We start from the raw sequence: 16,377 nt of genomic DNA, 5'->3' as shown, positions 1-16,377 counted from the left end.
CTTTAATATTACCTGGAAGTCCCTTTTTTATCCATCGTTTTAATCCATCGTTTTTATATTGTGTTTTTAGTTATCTGTATTGCTGCTGGTATCCTTTTGACTGGTGCTTTCATGGATATTCATATCCGAATAAAGATTATTTGAACTGAATATTAAGATCCCCACATAGAGATGCCCAAGAAGCTAATTCAGTATTTAGATAATCTAGTATCTGAGCGTCATCCTGATTTGATCCATATACTGTACATATTGTGAACTTTTTATTAGCTACAACACATTCAACTATGGCCCAGTGCCCATATTTATCCGACAAACATTTCCCTACCATTAAATTGCTTCTTTTAGCCAAGATGGCCACCCCTTTGGTTGTACTTCCTTGTGAGGTACAAGCCAGTAACTCATATCCTAGCTCTGTAAGTACCTTATGTTTAACCCAAGGGATATGAGTCTCCTGAAGACATATCACATCAGGAGACCTATTTTTAATTTCTTGGCTACACTTTGTTGTTTAGTCCTCTCATTAAGGCCCCGGACATTAAATGAACATATCGAAAACATGCTCAGCATTGACTTTCTTCAAAATTAAGAAAACACCTCCCTCTCTCCCAACATAACAAATCACTCCTTCTCATTTGCATAAACTCATTTATTGGCTTTTTTACCCCATTTTTTAGTTAGTGCCTGTGCCCCTGCAGCCACCTGCCCCCCTAATGCCCCACCCTTCCCCACCCTGTTGTCTCTTCTGCCTTCAGAGACCCCCATACCTATCCAACCATGGAGGCTGCAAGACCCATGAGTCTTTGATGATGGAGAACCCTGTCCCAGCGCTGACCGTCCCCCTCTCCCCCCCACAATTCCCCCACCGATGTGCTAATAAGTCAGTATTCAACAGGTATTTAAAGAAAAAGAGATGAGAAGCGTAGTCCAAAACCTGTACTTATACTTATAAAGTTTTTCACATGCTATGAGTACATGCTACGAGTACATAATTATAAAAACCTTCTATTGTAATTTCAAACTTAAGGTATAATATTCTGGAGATACTATTTAGCCTTTGTTGCAGATGTGAAAAATCTAGTACTATCCTTATGTATGTCCTTGAGTTTGGCAGGATTGAGTAGAAATATTTGGGCACCCTTGACCTGAAATGGGGAAATTAATTGCCGGAGCTGCCACCTCTTTTCCACTGTTTGGTGACAATAGTCAGGGCACACAAAAAATTCTAACCCATTCCACCTTCTCTTCCTATCTGGCCTAGCCAGATCATACAAAGCCTGCCTAGATAAAAAAATTAGATAGAGCAATAAGAATAGCTTAGGTTGAGCAGGTTTACAGGCCTCCTGATTAGTCTTTTGCCAAAAGAGGAACCGATGGGCCCGTTGCACCTCATTGTCCCATGCCCAATGTGTCAACTCCGGTAAGGCCTCTGTAAGCAGCCCTACCACAACATTCAGGGACTCCCAAAATTCTTAAGTTGTTTCGACGGAGTCTATTTTCCATGTGGAGTTTCCAGGCCATGTCACTGCTTCACTGTTAAATCATCTGTTACTGCCTTCTGAGCGGTCATTTAATCCTCAAGAGCGGAGATCCTGTTCTCAGCTTCTGTTATCTGCTCAGCAAATTCAGAGCAGGACTTGGCCACCCGTCAAAGTGAGTTTTGTAGCTTTCGACACGCCCCCTGTGTTTTCTGGCTCTCAGCCCGGGTTTTCTCTCTATGTGACATTATTGTCTCATAAGTGACAGCCAAAGAGATTTCTTCCGTGCAACCCAGTGAGTTATGTTGATCTTGTCGCTGTCTCTCTGGTGACACAGGCAGTATCTGACTATTTACGGACGCTGACCCATCCTCCTCTCCGGGTATTGCTGTTTTTTTTCTTTTCTGTATTTATCTAAGCCAGGCGTCCTAGTCCAATTCCTCGGGGTCTCATCTTGATGTATACTGCTAGTCTCACTCCATTGCCCACTTGGCGAGCCAGAAGGACCATCCAGACAGCTGTACAGATTCATCACTAGACGAGTTAGAGTGATCAGAGAGTGAAACAAAATGTTCATCCAGGTCCATTTCAGGCAGATCATGGGATTTGCTGTGATCTACCTGTTTGCTCATCGGCTGCATATCATAGGCTCTTTCAGCCATCTCTGGATTGCCACCAACTATTCCTGCCACATTAGCACCGTGTTCTGTCCCCTCCAAAATAGGATTAGCAGAACTTTTACCCCTTGACCCATCGAAGACCTCTGGGGTATGGATAACGGGGTCGGCATCCCCCTGCCCTCCTTGACTCAGTTTGTTTGCTGCTGCTTGCCCATTACAGTCATAGGACTCTACATTCCCCTTGCTCACCTCGTCCTGGTGTGTACCTTCATCTGCGTCCTTCGTCACAATCCCCTCTGAGTTGCAGTTCTTGCCTTTCATGACAGTGAGAAAAATAGCAGGCATAACTTTCTTTCCTGGCCCCGTAGATCGGCTGTTCCTGGGTTGTGAGTTACTTCCTGGGTCTGCTGTAACCGGGAGGACTGAGCCTTGAAACGCCGGCAGGTCCCGTAATTGTGTGTGGTTACCCTGGGGGCACGTGACCAATTGGCACGTGGCACATGACGAGTTGGTTGCAGGTACGAAGGACACTGGCAACGACTCAACCAAATGGTAATTCTAAGTGAAGTGAAGACGGGTCAGCCCCTTAGCCCTCATGAAGTTGCGCAAATTGGTAGCAACGAAACATGTTGGCAGTTTGAACGTAACAATGGTCTGAGTTGAACCATTTTTTAACTGAGGATGCTCATAGCACTGTATGAAACTAAATCTAGCCAGTGAGTAGTATCTCATTTTTAATGTTGGGAATTGCATTTCATTTCCTTTCTCAACCAACAGGTCACTTGAGTGACATTAGTGCATATTCTACTTTTCTTTCAATGTTTCTTTCCTGCACTTTTAAGAAAATTCACGTTGGAACACACTTTTCTTTCATGGTGAGAAAGCAACCGAAGATAAGTGGATGTGTTAGTGAGTACCAACTAGCAAGCCCCCTTGGTGTTACTACCGTGGGGTGCTTTCTCGCCATTCTCACATTGTTTTCTAATCTTTTGTAATCAATTTCTTGTGGGAATTCTTTTGCTGCAGTGTTGTGACATTGCGTTACAAATTGGATATATAGACACTTGAGTTAGCGGCAGTAAACCGCATCGGTGGGGGAGTCGTTAGAAAATATTATAGACCCTCTAATGTCTGTACATTGAGGGTATCTGTTCATTGAGTCAGGTCCTGGTTGTTGATAATCTGCTGTAACCGATCCCTATCATTGTTTCCCTTGGGCGCTTTCTGTCTGCTTCGACGAAGTTGCAGCAGAGTCTCCACCGCGCTGCTTGACTCCTCGGGCACCTTTAGGAAGCATCTCTGCTCCCACAGCCCCACGCAGGCTCCCTGAGACAGCGCGCTGAGCTCCTTGTAACGTAACATAACAGGTGTATTTGTAAAGCGCACGTTCACACCAGCAACAGGGCATCTTGGCGCTGAAATACCAGATGTATATTGTTACCCAACTCAATGGTACTCCTTTTATCGACCTCAAATGGATGAAACGCTGAGTGTACCAGCCGAGATTTGAACCTGTGACCATGAGGTCGAACACAGGGCCATGCAGTGAATGCATTAGTCCACTGAGCCAACAGACCTTGTGATAGGGACCACACCAGACGCAAAAACTGAATCCGGGGACCAAACAAAGCCGAGCACTGGTATGTTAATATACTGCAGAGCATCAGGAATCTTCATGCGATTTTCGCTATCCAAGATTACTCTCCATTAATCTGCATCCATAGTTCTTAAACCGCGTCAGGTCAGTGAAAGTTCGGAGGGATATGGGAGGCGGTCAGCTACAGGTGTTCACTCGGCCACTGGAGCAGCCACCATTTTGCCTCGATCCGCCGACGCAGATCATCTTCTGTGTGGAGTTGCATTCCCTTTCTCTGGATGTCAGCATTGTTTCCCTGGGGCTATACCAGGCCTTCTTGCGTGCTCTCTTTACCAATCTCTTCGGATACCCTCTTTGGAGAAGTTGGTCACCCAGCTCATCTGATTCAGACATAAAGTCTTCTTTATTTGTTTCTAAAGACAGTGGTTCCTAGACAGTGAAAAATAAGCGTGGAAGTAAATATAGACTAAATAGTTTCTATATTCTTCGTCCAGCCGGACAGAATTTAATATATAATATATAGATTAGTAGTCAATATCCATACAGATTAAAGTGGGACACAACTTGTGTCCTACTACCACATTAGAACAATTTGACATACAGAAGTCTTCTTTATTTGAGCAGTTCAGACCTATACGCAGGAACTGCCTGAAGGGCAAGTTATCTCTTAAGCCTCGTGGATGGTGGCTGTTGTAGCAGAGCAATGAATTCTGTTCTGCTGGCTTCCGATATAACGTGGTGTACAGTTGGTTGTTCTAGTTTCTAATGGTGGAGAAGTGTGGCTCACTGGTTAGAGGCTGCAGACCCTGAAGCAGAGATCAGGCCCGGGACCAGGGTTCAATTCCTAACGCGGCAGGGTCTAGGATCAATGTCCGCGAACTTGATAATTATCGCTTCGGAGCCTTCTCAAATCATAAGCCCCACGCTGCAACTCTGGGCAATAGCTTGCTTAATCTCCACAACGGCCCCACCAGCGCTAGGATGCCTGGCTCTGCCCCTCACAGGGAGAGCCAGGAAGGGTTCCACAGCCTAAGCGCCGAGATACCCTCATGGGTGATTCAGTGCTATATAAATCAATAACTATAACTATAACTATGAGTCAAAATGTATAGTAAACTGTATGTCCATATGCCTGAGATTCAGCCAAGCACGAAAGAGGCCCAACTGCAAAGGATCCCCAGTCCATATCATTAAAATATCATCTATGTACCTCCTCCACATGGTAACCTGACAGTTGTAGGGATTGGTGGTGCTAAACACATAAGATTTTTCAAAATGTTCCATCAAGATAATTGCGGGACAAAGGCTGGCCCCATCGCTACGCCTTTGATTTGAAGATAATAATTACCCAGGAAAAAGAAAACTCTTTTCATCATGGCGATCTGTAGTAATTTAATGATAAACTCTGTTGGTATCATGATGGGTGCTGTCCTGTTGTCGAGAGCTATCGTCCTCACATCAAGAGGTGATTCCTGAGGTATACTTGTGTGCAAAGTGATAAGATGTCGAAGGTCACCAAAAGTTGCGCAGTCGGGTCAAAGGGTTGTTGGTCCACCACATTGATGGTCTCCATGGTGTCCCTCAAGTATGCATTTGTGGTCTCTGCTATTGGCTTCAGGAAGAAGTCTATGTACCTAAACTGGGGTTCGAGTAGGGATCCCCAACCCCTACGATTGGCCATCCGGGAGGGTTCCGCATGTCTTTGTGGATTTTCGGCGGCGTGTAAATGGGAGGGAGGCGTGGCTGCTTCTGGTTCAGATATAGAAATTCCAAATTAGATAAGAAACCTTGTTCTAGCCCTTCCTTCATGATTACCAAGATTTTTTTTGCCAATTCTTTGGTTGGGTCTGCCTTAGTTTCATATAACTGACTCCATCTTGTAGTTAGATTTAGGATCTCAGTTTTATATTGGGTCACATCTTAAACTACAATGGCTCCGCCTTTGTCCGCGGGTTTGATTACAATTTCCTTGTTCTGCTTAAGTGACAGGAGAGCTTCGCGTTCCATCCTGGTAACATTGTGATTGGTGTATATTTTGTCTTTGAGGACTTTGGAGACATCCCTCAGGACCACGCTTTCATATGCAAGAATCCTAATGGTTATGGCATGTGACGGTGAGACAAAGGTGACTGGTATTCTCAATCCTGTCTGGGAAGCTACATGAAATTCAGGGGATTGCCTAAAGAAATATCGTAGGCGGATCTTCCTTAAGAAACGATGAAGCTCTGGCCTTTAATTTGCATAGGGCCTACAAAGGGGGCATTTTAATAAATGATCGGCCGCTAGAGCAAGTTAAGGAGTTTACATATCTGGGGGCTAATATTCAGGACGATTTGAAATGGAACCACCAGATTGATCTGGCATCTCTTAAGCACAGACAATTGTCTGAGGTTTTGCATACAGAACATAATTCCTCTCACTTAAATCCAATCAGCCCGGTACTTGAGATCTATAACTTGAAAGTTATTAGCTCAGCTCTTCATGGTTCAGAGCTTTGTGGGTGCAAGAACCTTTATGTGCTGACATTAGTGGAAAACAGATTTTTGAGAAAAATTACCAGGCTACCACAGAGCACTCCATCTTGTCCGCTACTGTATGACCATGGGAGGAAACCTATTGCATGTATAGCCAAACTGCGCCCTCTCTTGTATTGGCAGAGGCTATGGACTACTCAAGAACTTGAAGCGTATGCGCAAGGGTTTCTTTCAGTAATTAGGGCAGATACCTCTCACCAAATAAAATTGCTATGGGCGTGAGAGACAGTCTTGCAAGTATTGGTATGATGTCATTGTGGAAGGACCGAATAAATGCCAATTTTACAACAAAAGAAAAAATAAATATTGGGAATGGGTTCAGCTGAATACACTCAGAACCAGCGAGTCGTCCTCTTTAACTGGCCGTTTCCTGGAAAGTAAACTAACACCAAGCTTGGTGTCAAATTGGGACCAAATTACAAAGCCGCTCGACCGGAAATTATATTTCCAGCTTAGTGCGGGCATACTGTCCCTAAGAATATTTACTTCCAAATGGGATAAATCTGCTGATGAAACTTGTCCTGTATGCCAGCTTAGTAATGAGTCATTGGCCCATTTATTATTTGTCTGCATGGGCTAGGATGCACCAAGACGGGCTTGGTTGACACCGATTTGCAAGCTCATAGGTACAAGAAAGGCCTGTGAAGCTGGACGAATCCTAAGAACAGACACCTCACCAACAATTGCATAGCGATGGCAAAATTCTTGGGGTGGTCGTGGGCCATAAGGTTTAACTCCCTACGCCTTGCCAAGGCTAACTAAGGTAGTGATCAACTGTATATAACCCAACTACCACAGAAGAAGCCGATTTAACTTGTGAGCCTGTCAACTTTAAATATGTTTTGTAATTTGTAAAATATGAATTTCTTCCTATTTTTAAACCAAGTTTTAATAATGAATTTTAATGTATTTTTAAAGATGAATTGATTTCTCTGTTATATGGTGGTGTGGTTTGACCGCTCTGGCTTTATTCTACACTGTTGCTGATGTTTTTATTGTTACCACTTATGTTTTATTTGTCTTTTGTATGTGCTTTTATGACACAATCTGTTGAATAAAGCCTGTTTGGATTGGATTGGATTGGTTTTTAGAAGGAACTTCGTGTTTTGAGCACTTAGTTTGAACTGGTTGCAGGCGAGCCATTGAACAGTCAGCTTTGGGTTCTCATTCAAAGAGTAGATCTCCTCTAGAGATGAGATTTTGATGTAGATCTGGGTATGATCGGCATACATGTGAAAGGAGATGTTGCCGGTACGTAGTAATTCAGCTAACGGTTCAAGGTACAGATTGAAGAGGGTTAGGGAAAGATTTGATCCTTGGGAGACTCCTATCATTACCGGGAAAGGAGCATATAGATTACTGTTGACTAAGAATCTCTGGAAGCGGTTCCAGAGGAAGGATCTAAACCATTCGAGAACGGTTCCCCTCACTCCCCTACTGAATTCGAGAAGTTCAAGTAGTTTCTTGTGGTTGACTGTGTCGAGTGCCGAGGATAAATCCAATAGAATTAGGAGACATTTTTTGTCTTGGTCAAGGGCTTGAAGAGCATCATCCACTATGATAGTAGTTTCCTGAACCCATATTGGAATTCTTCGAGCAGATTGAAGTTGGTGAGATGATGGCTCAGTTGAAGTTACACACATGTCTCCAGAACTTTCACTAGAAGTGGGATATTAGATATTGGTCTGAAATTGTCTGGAGTAGCAGGATTCAAGGTGGTTTTTCTAAGATGGGGATGACTTAACCAGCTTTTAGAGAGTCAGGTAATGGCCCATTGTAGTAGGGAAGCGTTGATTATTGTAGTCCAAATGGGAATGATCAATTGGGAGGTCACGGCTACACAGCTGGAGGGGAGTGGGTCATTGAAGTGGTTATTTAGATTTAAGGAGGATGGATTTTTAGAGATGGAATGGTCGTCATATAACTTGAAGTTGGACCAGTGAGCTTGGTTCTTGGGTGTTGTCTTGGGGGAAGGGGAGGAGAGATGGGGACCGGCAGAAAGAGGTTGGATGTTGGTGACAGAATTAAGTTAGTTTCCTAGGGAGGTAATTTTGGCTGTAAAGAAGGAGAACTCCTCACAGGTTATTAGGGATTTTGAAGTTTCTTTAGAAGTTTTAGCCAGTTTGTTAGATTTGTGTTTGACCATTTCAAAAAGCTTGCGAGATCTGTTGTTAGCGTTTTCCAGTTCCGATCTAAAGAACTCTTTTTTTAAATTTGAGGATGTACCTGTTGTAAGCATTTCTGGTCTGTCAGAGACGTTTTAGTTTGGAGGCTGAGGGGTGCTGTCTCCAGGTTCTTTCTGATAGCCGGAGGGTTCTTCTTTCATTCGGGTCAAGATCATCAATTATGTCACACATAGTCGAGTTGTAGTGTTCTGTAAGGTCGATGACCTTTGAGAGATTTGGGGGCGGAGGGGTCATTTTCTCAACGTGCAGCCTGCTTCTCGAGATCTAGCCCTTTTGTGTCCCTGAGCCAGAGTTTTGGTTTCATAGCTTGCGCTGGCCTTGTCTTTTGGGTGGCAGGCAATAGGAAGGTATTAGGGTCAGACCAGTCGCATGGATCCATTGAGTTAAGTCTGACTGCCGTTGCCTTAGCAATGATCCAATCCAGCGTGGCGCCTTTCGTGTGAGTTGGAAATGTGCATGCTTGTGTAAGTGATTGGTCAGCAAGGAAGTCTTTGAGGGCGTTAACCTGAGGGTTATTCCAGTGAAGATTAAAGTCTCCAAGGAAAATATCATTGGAGTGGGAGGGAAACCTTCGCTGTAATGATTTCCATGAGGTGGTCGAAGAAGGTATTGTTCTTGCCTAGGGGGTGGTAGAAGATGTGCAGTTTGCACAAATGAGTAGCGTTGTTCCATATCAGAGAGTGCGAGATATTTGCAGGAGTCGGTGGGGTCAGCGTGAAGTTCAATGACGAGGAGGTCTGAGCAGTAAATGCATGCAATGCCTCCCCCTTTTTTTATTTTCCTGTCAAACCTTACGATGCTACAATTTGAAGGGACCAATAGTTCTAGGTAAGGTGACGATGATTCATTGAGGCATGATTCGGTAAGGATTGCTACGTCAGATTTTTGGCTCAGGTTGAGAGTGGCTATGTCGGAGGCCTGCTTTGCTGCTGATCAGATACAGTTTTTTGTTTTAATACTTCTGACGTTTCCTGCCCCAAATTATAATAATGTGTCAGGAGGTTGTCTTAGCTATTATGAAGTGTTACATTCTCAGGAGTACTCATTAGTGTTCTCGAAGAAAAGTGTGTGGTATAGAAAGTGTTTATTGTGGCACACTGGACAGTGAAGAGCAATCACAACTGAAGCCTGTAGGTCTTCAGTTGTTATATTTTGTCCAGCAGGTAAGGGGGTTATGCCGTAATGTAGCATTATGAATTGCTACACAGTGCTGTATGGTAGTTTTAAGCACGCTTCCTGAGTTATAGGCTTAAGTCATAGGTGAGGGCCTATTCAGGGGAGAGGGCCTTTCTCAACTGGTATAATCTGTGATAACAGAGTTGTAATGCTGTTTGAATATTACACCCACGAATATAGACTTTTGTAAAAAGTAAACCAGTAGAACCAGAAAGAGCACCGTTGAAACTTTGGAGCACACGGTTTGTACCAGCCATTATTGGCCAAGAGCCAATTTATTGTCTTCACTGCATCTCTCAACATTCTAGAGTTCTGATAGTAAAGGAAAAAATGGTGAAGTCCATCTGTCTTGCCCCACTATTGGTCGTCTCATAAATTCTTACCAGTTGACTCTCAGTCATGCGAGTTATGTTAAATCAATTTTGGAAAAGAACTAAAGTAAGACATTAAATCTCTTAAATCAATGTGAATTTTAGTCAATTTTCAATAGAGTACTAACCTTTATGACTTGCATTCATCTCGCAGGCAAGGTCTTCATCACATATTCTGTGGATGCAGCGCTTGAAGTGATAAAACTATATCAAATTCTCTGCACCAATGGATTTCAAGCTGCAGTAAGTACGTCTCTGCAAAATGTTGTGCTAATTATAGTAAAAATAACAGTTGATGGACAGAATGCAGAACAATGTCATACATTCACCCCAGTACAGAGATCTGGGCCTAAATCCATCGTTTTTTTGCACTCCACACCACCCCAGTTCAGAAATGGCCAGGTGCTCCCTGTAGCTTAAACGGACCTTTTGTTTCCCTCAGCCCTGCTCACCTGGGTACTCGCGCACATCGCGCCCATCGCCTGTAGTCTTCTTCCGGTCTCCCCCGCCGCCGCTGCACTCCACCACCCATGCGCGGCCGCCGAGTGGGAAGACCACAACACCCAGCAATCTCTGCTGCTGATCCCGCCCACCACAGGATTTGGTGCCAGGCGGCGCATCATAAGAGCGCGGAGCTGCTGTGGAGCGGGTGCTCCCCGTAGCTTAAACGGACCTTTTGTTTCCCTCAGCCCTACTCACCTGGGTACTCGCGCCCATCGCCTGCAGTCTCCTTCCGGTCTCCCCCACCGCCGCTGCACTCCACCACCCCTGCGTAGCCGCCGAGGGGGGAGACCACAACACTCAGCAATCCCTGCGGCTGATCCTGCCCACCACAGGATTTGGCGCCAGGCGGCGCATCATAAGGAGCGCAGAGCTGCTGTGGAGCGGGTGCTCCCTGTAGCTTAAACGGCCCTTTTGTTTCCCTCAGCCCTGCTCACCTGGGTACTCGCGCACATCGCGCCCATCGCCTGCAGTCTTCTTCCGGTCTCCTCCGCCGCCGCTGCACTCCACCACCCGTGAGCGGCCGCCGAGGGGGGAGACCACAACACCCAGCAATCCCTGCGGCTGATCCCGACCACCACAGGATTTGGCGCCAGGCGGCGCATCATAAGGAGCGCGGAGTTCCCGCGTCGCGCAACGTGCGCGGGTGACGCCGGGCTAAGCCCGGGCAAAGGGCGGGCCATCTGTGGCCGTCTGTGGCCATCCGGGGCAGAAGGAGGCAGTGCTGGGGCACCCCCCTTACACCACCATTTGAAGGTACATTGTGTACAACTTTTCTCACGTTTGTTGCTGTATCTGTGTCCATTGGAACTATGGGGAAAAGGAAAACAACGGAGGATGCTAACGAGGTCCCGGGTGTGGTGTTTAAGGGAGGGAAAAAGCTAAGCGGATGAAAGTCAAGCCTCCCAAGAAACGCTTATCCCATGCAGCAGGAAACTGTGTAATGGACCGCATTGATGAATTGGTGCAGGACTGTGAAGACTTACTCACTATCCCCCCTAACGCAATAGAGAGGGGTCAAGCGGGTGGGAGCCCTACGCACGGTAAGGAAGGGAAGGGACAAAAGCGGAGTGGAGCTGTTATTCCGGAAATGTTTTTGCACAAACCTAAACCAGGGGGTGGGGACAAACCTGTGGTCCTTTATTTATTTTATTTTATTGAATTTGTATTGCGCTCAGCTACCCGCAATGGGTTTCCCGGCGCCAGGGACAGACTGAAGAAAGAGAACAAGCAGGTGCAAAAAAGAGATCACAAAAAGGGGAAATCAAAACAGAAAAGTCTTCAACTTTTTACGAAAAGCCAGAAGATTGGTTTCTGTTTTTAACGCCAGCGGGAGAGCATTCCACATCTTTGGTCCAAGATATGCGAATGAACGGCCTCCCATTTTTGCCAGTCGGATTCTTGGAATCAGAAGATTGCCATTATTAGATGACCTTAGAGAACGGCCAGGTAGATAAGGCTGGGCAAGGTTGTGAAGGTAGGTAGGGGCAGAACCCTGACGGATCTTGAACAAAAAACACAGTGTTTTGAAGGTCACACGATCTGAAATTCTCAACCAGTGCAGGTCACGCAAGGCTTGCATTGCGGACGTTCTCCGTGGAACATTGCGCAAGAGGCGAGCAGCTGAGTTCTGTACCACTTGGAGTTTATTAATTGTTGCTTTATCCGCTCCAAGATAAAGCACATTGCCATAGTCAATGCGAGACATCACAAGGGCCTGGACGACAGTTCTTCGAGTGGACTCAGGCAGCATCCATAGGATCTTCTGCAGCCAGCGTAAGGTGTTAAAACAGACTGCAGCGACCTTGGTCACCTGCTGCCTCATTGAAAGTTTGTCGTCAATCAAGAACCCGAGGTTACGAGCAACAGGCACAGGGGTAGGCAGAGGACCCATGTCACATGGCCAGTGTCTAGAGCCCACAGATCTTTATGCTTGCCTAATATAATAACCTCGGTCTTATCTCCGTTTAGCTTCAGCAGATGGTCTTGCATCCAAGCTGCAACGCGAGATAGGCCAACTTTAAGGGCAGAGACTTCCTGAGCCCTGCTGCTAGAGAGAGAAAACACAATCTGCGTGTCGTCTGTGTATGAATATATAGACAGACCGGCGTCCTCTACAATGGAGGCAAGAGGTCTGATGTAAATTTTAAACAACAATGGGCTTAATATAGACCCTTGAGGGACGCCGTAAGCTGAAGAATGAATCGCAGATTCAGCTTTGTTTGAGAAAACCTGAAAGGTGCGCTCATTAAGAAATGAGGCTACCCAGGCAAGCGCAGATCCATCAACACCAAGGGAGCGGAGGGACTCCAAAAGAGTGGAATGAGACACGGTATCGAAAGCAGCGCTTAAGTCAAGAAGAATAAGCGCAAAGGTCTCACCGCTATCGATACCGTGTCGGAGTCGCTCAGTCACCCCAAGGAGTGCGGATTCGGTGGAATAATTAGCGCGAAAGCCTGATTGGGATGGATGGAGATATCCCACGTTTTCAACAAACTCATTGAGCTGGGTGTTAACGTGGCGTTCCAATATTTTGGAGCAAGCTGGCAGCAGGGATATAGGCCTAAAGTTGGCAAGATTTGTGATGTCAGCACCAGATTTTTTGAGCAAAGGAACAACCATGGCATGTTTCCATTCCTGTGCCACCCGAGATTCGGTAAGAGAGATTTTCAGTAGTTTCATTAGGAATCTCCGTGGTTCGAGGTCAAGTTGTTTTAGTATCTTCATAGGAACTGGGTCCCGAGGGGAACCTGACCTGATACTATTTAGACAAGACAGGAAGGAGGAATCATCAAATGGTAACCAGTTATGGATAAATACAGTGGGAGAGAAAAAAACACTGCAAGAAGAGCCAGGTTGGAGGGAAACAGTTGGCGGTGAAAGGGAGGACAAAGATTGATAGATGCCCTCGACCTTAGATATAAAGAAATCCGCAATGGCATTACATTGTGTGCCATTCAAAGCCGGTAAGGAGGGAGTGGTGTCTGCTCCTGTGAGTTTCTTTACAGTGGCGAAAAGAGTCCAAGGACAATTTTGCGCTTGGGTAATGTTAGAGGCAATGTAAGTGGCCTTGGCACGTTTGCAGTTTGCATGGTAGACTTTCAACTCGTCTTTGTAAGTCGCCTTGCAAGGAGCAGAGTATGAAATCCTCCACTTCCTCTCCAGGGCTTTACATTTAGCACGTTGGATTTTCAACTCGTCAGAGAACCAAGGTGCAGGGGGGCGCAGAGATCTATAATTGCTACTAGAGCGAGGGGTAAGAGCAGTCACTGCGTCTGTCAGCCAACATGAAATGGGAATGTTCAAGTCCTGCTTTGAATTGATAGAAGCCGGAATTGTCTCAGTCAGACGCTGATTGAAGGCAACCATGTCGAGCCTGTCCCATCGGTAGGACGATTTAGTTTCCTCCACATGAACACTGGCCGAAAAAAGACCAGGTGGTAGCATAAAGTGTATCGCATAGTGATCAGACCAATTTAGCGGACGCGCCGATTGAGTACAATCGAACGGAAGAGTAGAAATGATTGGGTCCAAGAGGTGGCCTGCTAGATGAGTAGCCCCTGAATTACAAAGTTTGAGATTAAAAACCTCAAGATCAGATAAGAAAGATTTATTCAGGGGGTTATTAACATCTTCTAAGTGGATATTTAAATCACCAAGAATAGTGAAATTGTTCGATTTTAATAGTGTTGCTGAAAGGCAATCAACAAGTGAGGGAATCCACGAAGCTGCGTTCCCGGGCGGCCGTTGTGGGGGGGAATCCCACCTAGAACAAGCTCAACCCCCCTCCTTCTCCTTCTCCCGCACACTGCCTTATTGGTTCAGTAGCCTTGCCCTGCAGTAATAGGTTTGCCGTCCTGGCTCAAATAGAAGACTGTCGCCCAAAATCGGTTCTGAAGTACTTATGATAGATTCACCTCGAAGTGAAGGCGCATTCCTTTTGCCTGGAACTCATGAGCATCTTCCACAGATAGAATCAAATGGCAACTCACTTCTTGAAGTAGTAAAGCACCTGTGTAATTTGGTAGAAGGTATGCAAGTCAAATTTGACCAACTTACCGCTGCCGTGATTAGCATTAGGACAGATTCAGGCTATTGTATAACTGGCCCTGTACCGTTGAAACCTATTGGCACAAGAAAAACACAGGTGGCGAAGCCAACTAAGCCCGCTAATACTCCTCCCACCACACTAGGTCTATCTCCACCTATAGGCATACCTTTTAGTGAGGTGGTTAGGACAGGGAGGGGAGTATCGCAAGCCAAACAGGATCGACATGTCTGTGGTAAAACGGCCTCAAACACACCATTAACACAAACAGGGAATGTAGGTGGCGATTTTACTCTTAGTGGCAGATCCCATGGTCAGATACCTGTAAGAAGTCACCAACTAACAAGAACAGCCACTTTGAGCATGAACCCCCTTCACACTAATTCCTATCGAAGTAAATCAACAAAGGTATACATGGTTAATACTCCTAAGCTGAGCCCCGGCAGAGACCATGAATCCACCGAATCCTTAACTAATAAAGCAATCCATTGGATTAGGTATGTTAGGGGTTGTAGGTCTGTTATTAGAGAGGATATCCTCTGTGCTGAGAGGCTCACTTTCCATGGGGACATATGTGACTGCATTGAATTGACCTTTCAAGGCCCAAAGATGGTGGAAGATCTAGTAAACCTAGAATATAGAACCTGTTCTCCGGACCACTCTAGGATCCAAATGAGATCCACCCTCCCCCAGAACTGGCTAACCAAAAACGACAAAGGTTCCAGGGACATCATAAAGGCAAGCTCAGGGTTAGACTCTAATGATTGACTACTAAGTGAGATAGCCCATACAGTATATAGCGAACCAAGTAGTGATGTAAATCCAGTATATGGTACAATTTCCAAGCAGGATAACATTCTTTCTGCACCACCGCTGATACCTCTAACGGACCCTTTAACTATCTTGCCAGCTGGCATCTTTGACATAATTCAAAATGATGACACTGCATTTGATTTTGGTAAATCCAGGTCACTCTTGTCTTGGAATATAGCCGGGCTGAAATCGAAAATAGAATCTCCGGGATGGGCAGCATTTATTAGCCAGCACGAAATATGTTTATTCCAGGAAACGTGGCTGCTGGAACCATTGCATTTTCCTGGCTACTTGAATTATAGTATCCCTGCTGAAAAGGGAGGGAGAGGTCGTCCATCTGGTGGCCTATCGATATGGGTTAGACAGGACCTCGAGGTCACAATCAAGTCCCTAACCACTAATCACAGGGACCTACAGATTTTAACGTTAAAGTTTCCACATAAAGAGCCCATACACATTTATAATTTATACGCCCGAAGCACTGGGGGTAAGAGATCTGAAGTTTTAGCCCTCTTGGAGGACCTGATTGAAAGTCACTCTTTGCATTCTCATGTAATTCTAGGGGGAGATTTTAATGTAACTTTTGAACCCTTGCAATGTGGTGAGTGGAACATAGCGGACGAGGAAGATAAGGATTGGGGTGTTCTCAAACTTGATCTCGAGCCAGTTAAAATGTGGACAGAAATAGTGCTCCAACTTAACTCATTCTGTCTAAATAAAGGCTTGAGACCGACTAATGGCAGGTCAGCTGGAGATAAGTCGGGGGCCACCACGTTTAGGAGTGGACCCTGTGAGAGTAGAATAGACTACATCCTGATTAGTTTGGGATTATGGAAACACCTCAAGGACATGTCTATCGTTGACAGGCTCGAGAGTGATCATAACCCCCTGTCTATGTCACTTACTTACTGGAATGAACCTGTCGATGAAGGGGGGTTGGGTATCAACTCTCCCCCTGACATCGTTATCTCAAACGGCATGCGCCATGTTAGTTGGGCCAAAGTTTTGAGCATTCAAGAGAATGTTGATTTCATATCAAGCAAGCTAGCACAGGCA

At 45.5% G+C, this 16,377-nt stretch overlaps 1 protein-coding gene across 1 annotated transcript in view; it reads left to right on the top strand.

Moving 5' to 3' along the window:
* The window catches only part of LOC147708676 (E3 ubiquitin ligase TRAF3IP2-like), a 264,726-nt gene that overhangs the window by 113,274 nt on the left and 135,075 nt on the right, over positions 1 to 16,377 (top strand). The window contains exon 5 of the mRNA XM_086927333.1: positions 10,114 to 10,202. Coding sequence (XP_086783459.1) covers positions 10,114 to 10,202 — 89 coding nt within the window. The remainder of the gene's footprint in view (positions 1 to 10,113; positions 10,203 to 16,377) is intronic.

This window comes from Lissotriton vulgaris, chromosome 6 (assembly GCF_964263255.1).
Source record: "Lissotriton vulgaris chromosome 6, aLisVul1.2, whole genome shotgun sequence".
In the NCBI taxonomy this organism is placed as follows: Eukaryota; Metazoa; Chordata; class Amphibia; order Caudata; family Salamandridae; genus Lissotriton; species Lissotriton vulgaris.
Note: the sequence above shows the minus strand (reverse complement) of the source record. Positions and strands in the feature narration are given on the sequence as shown.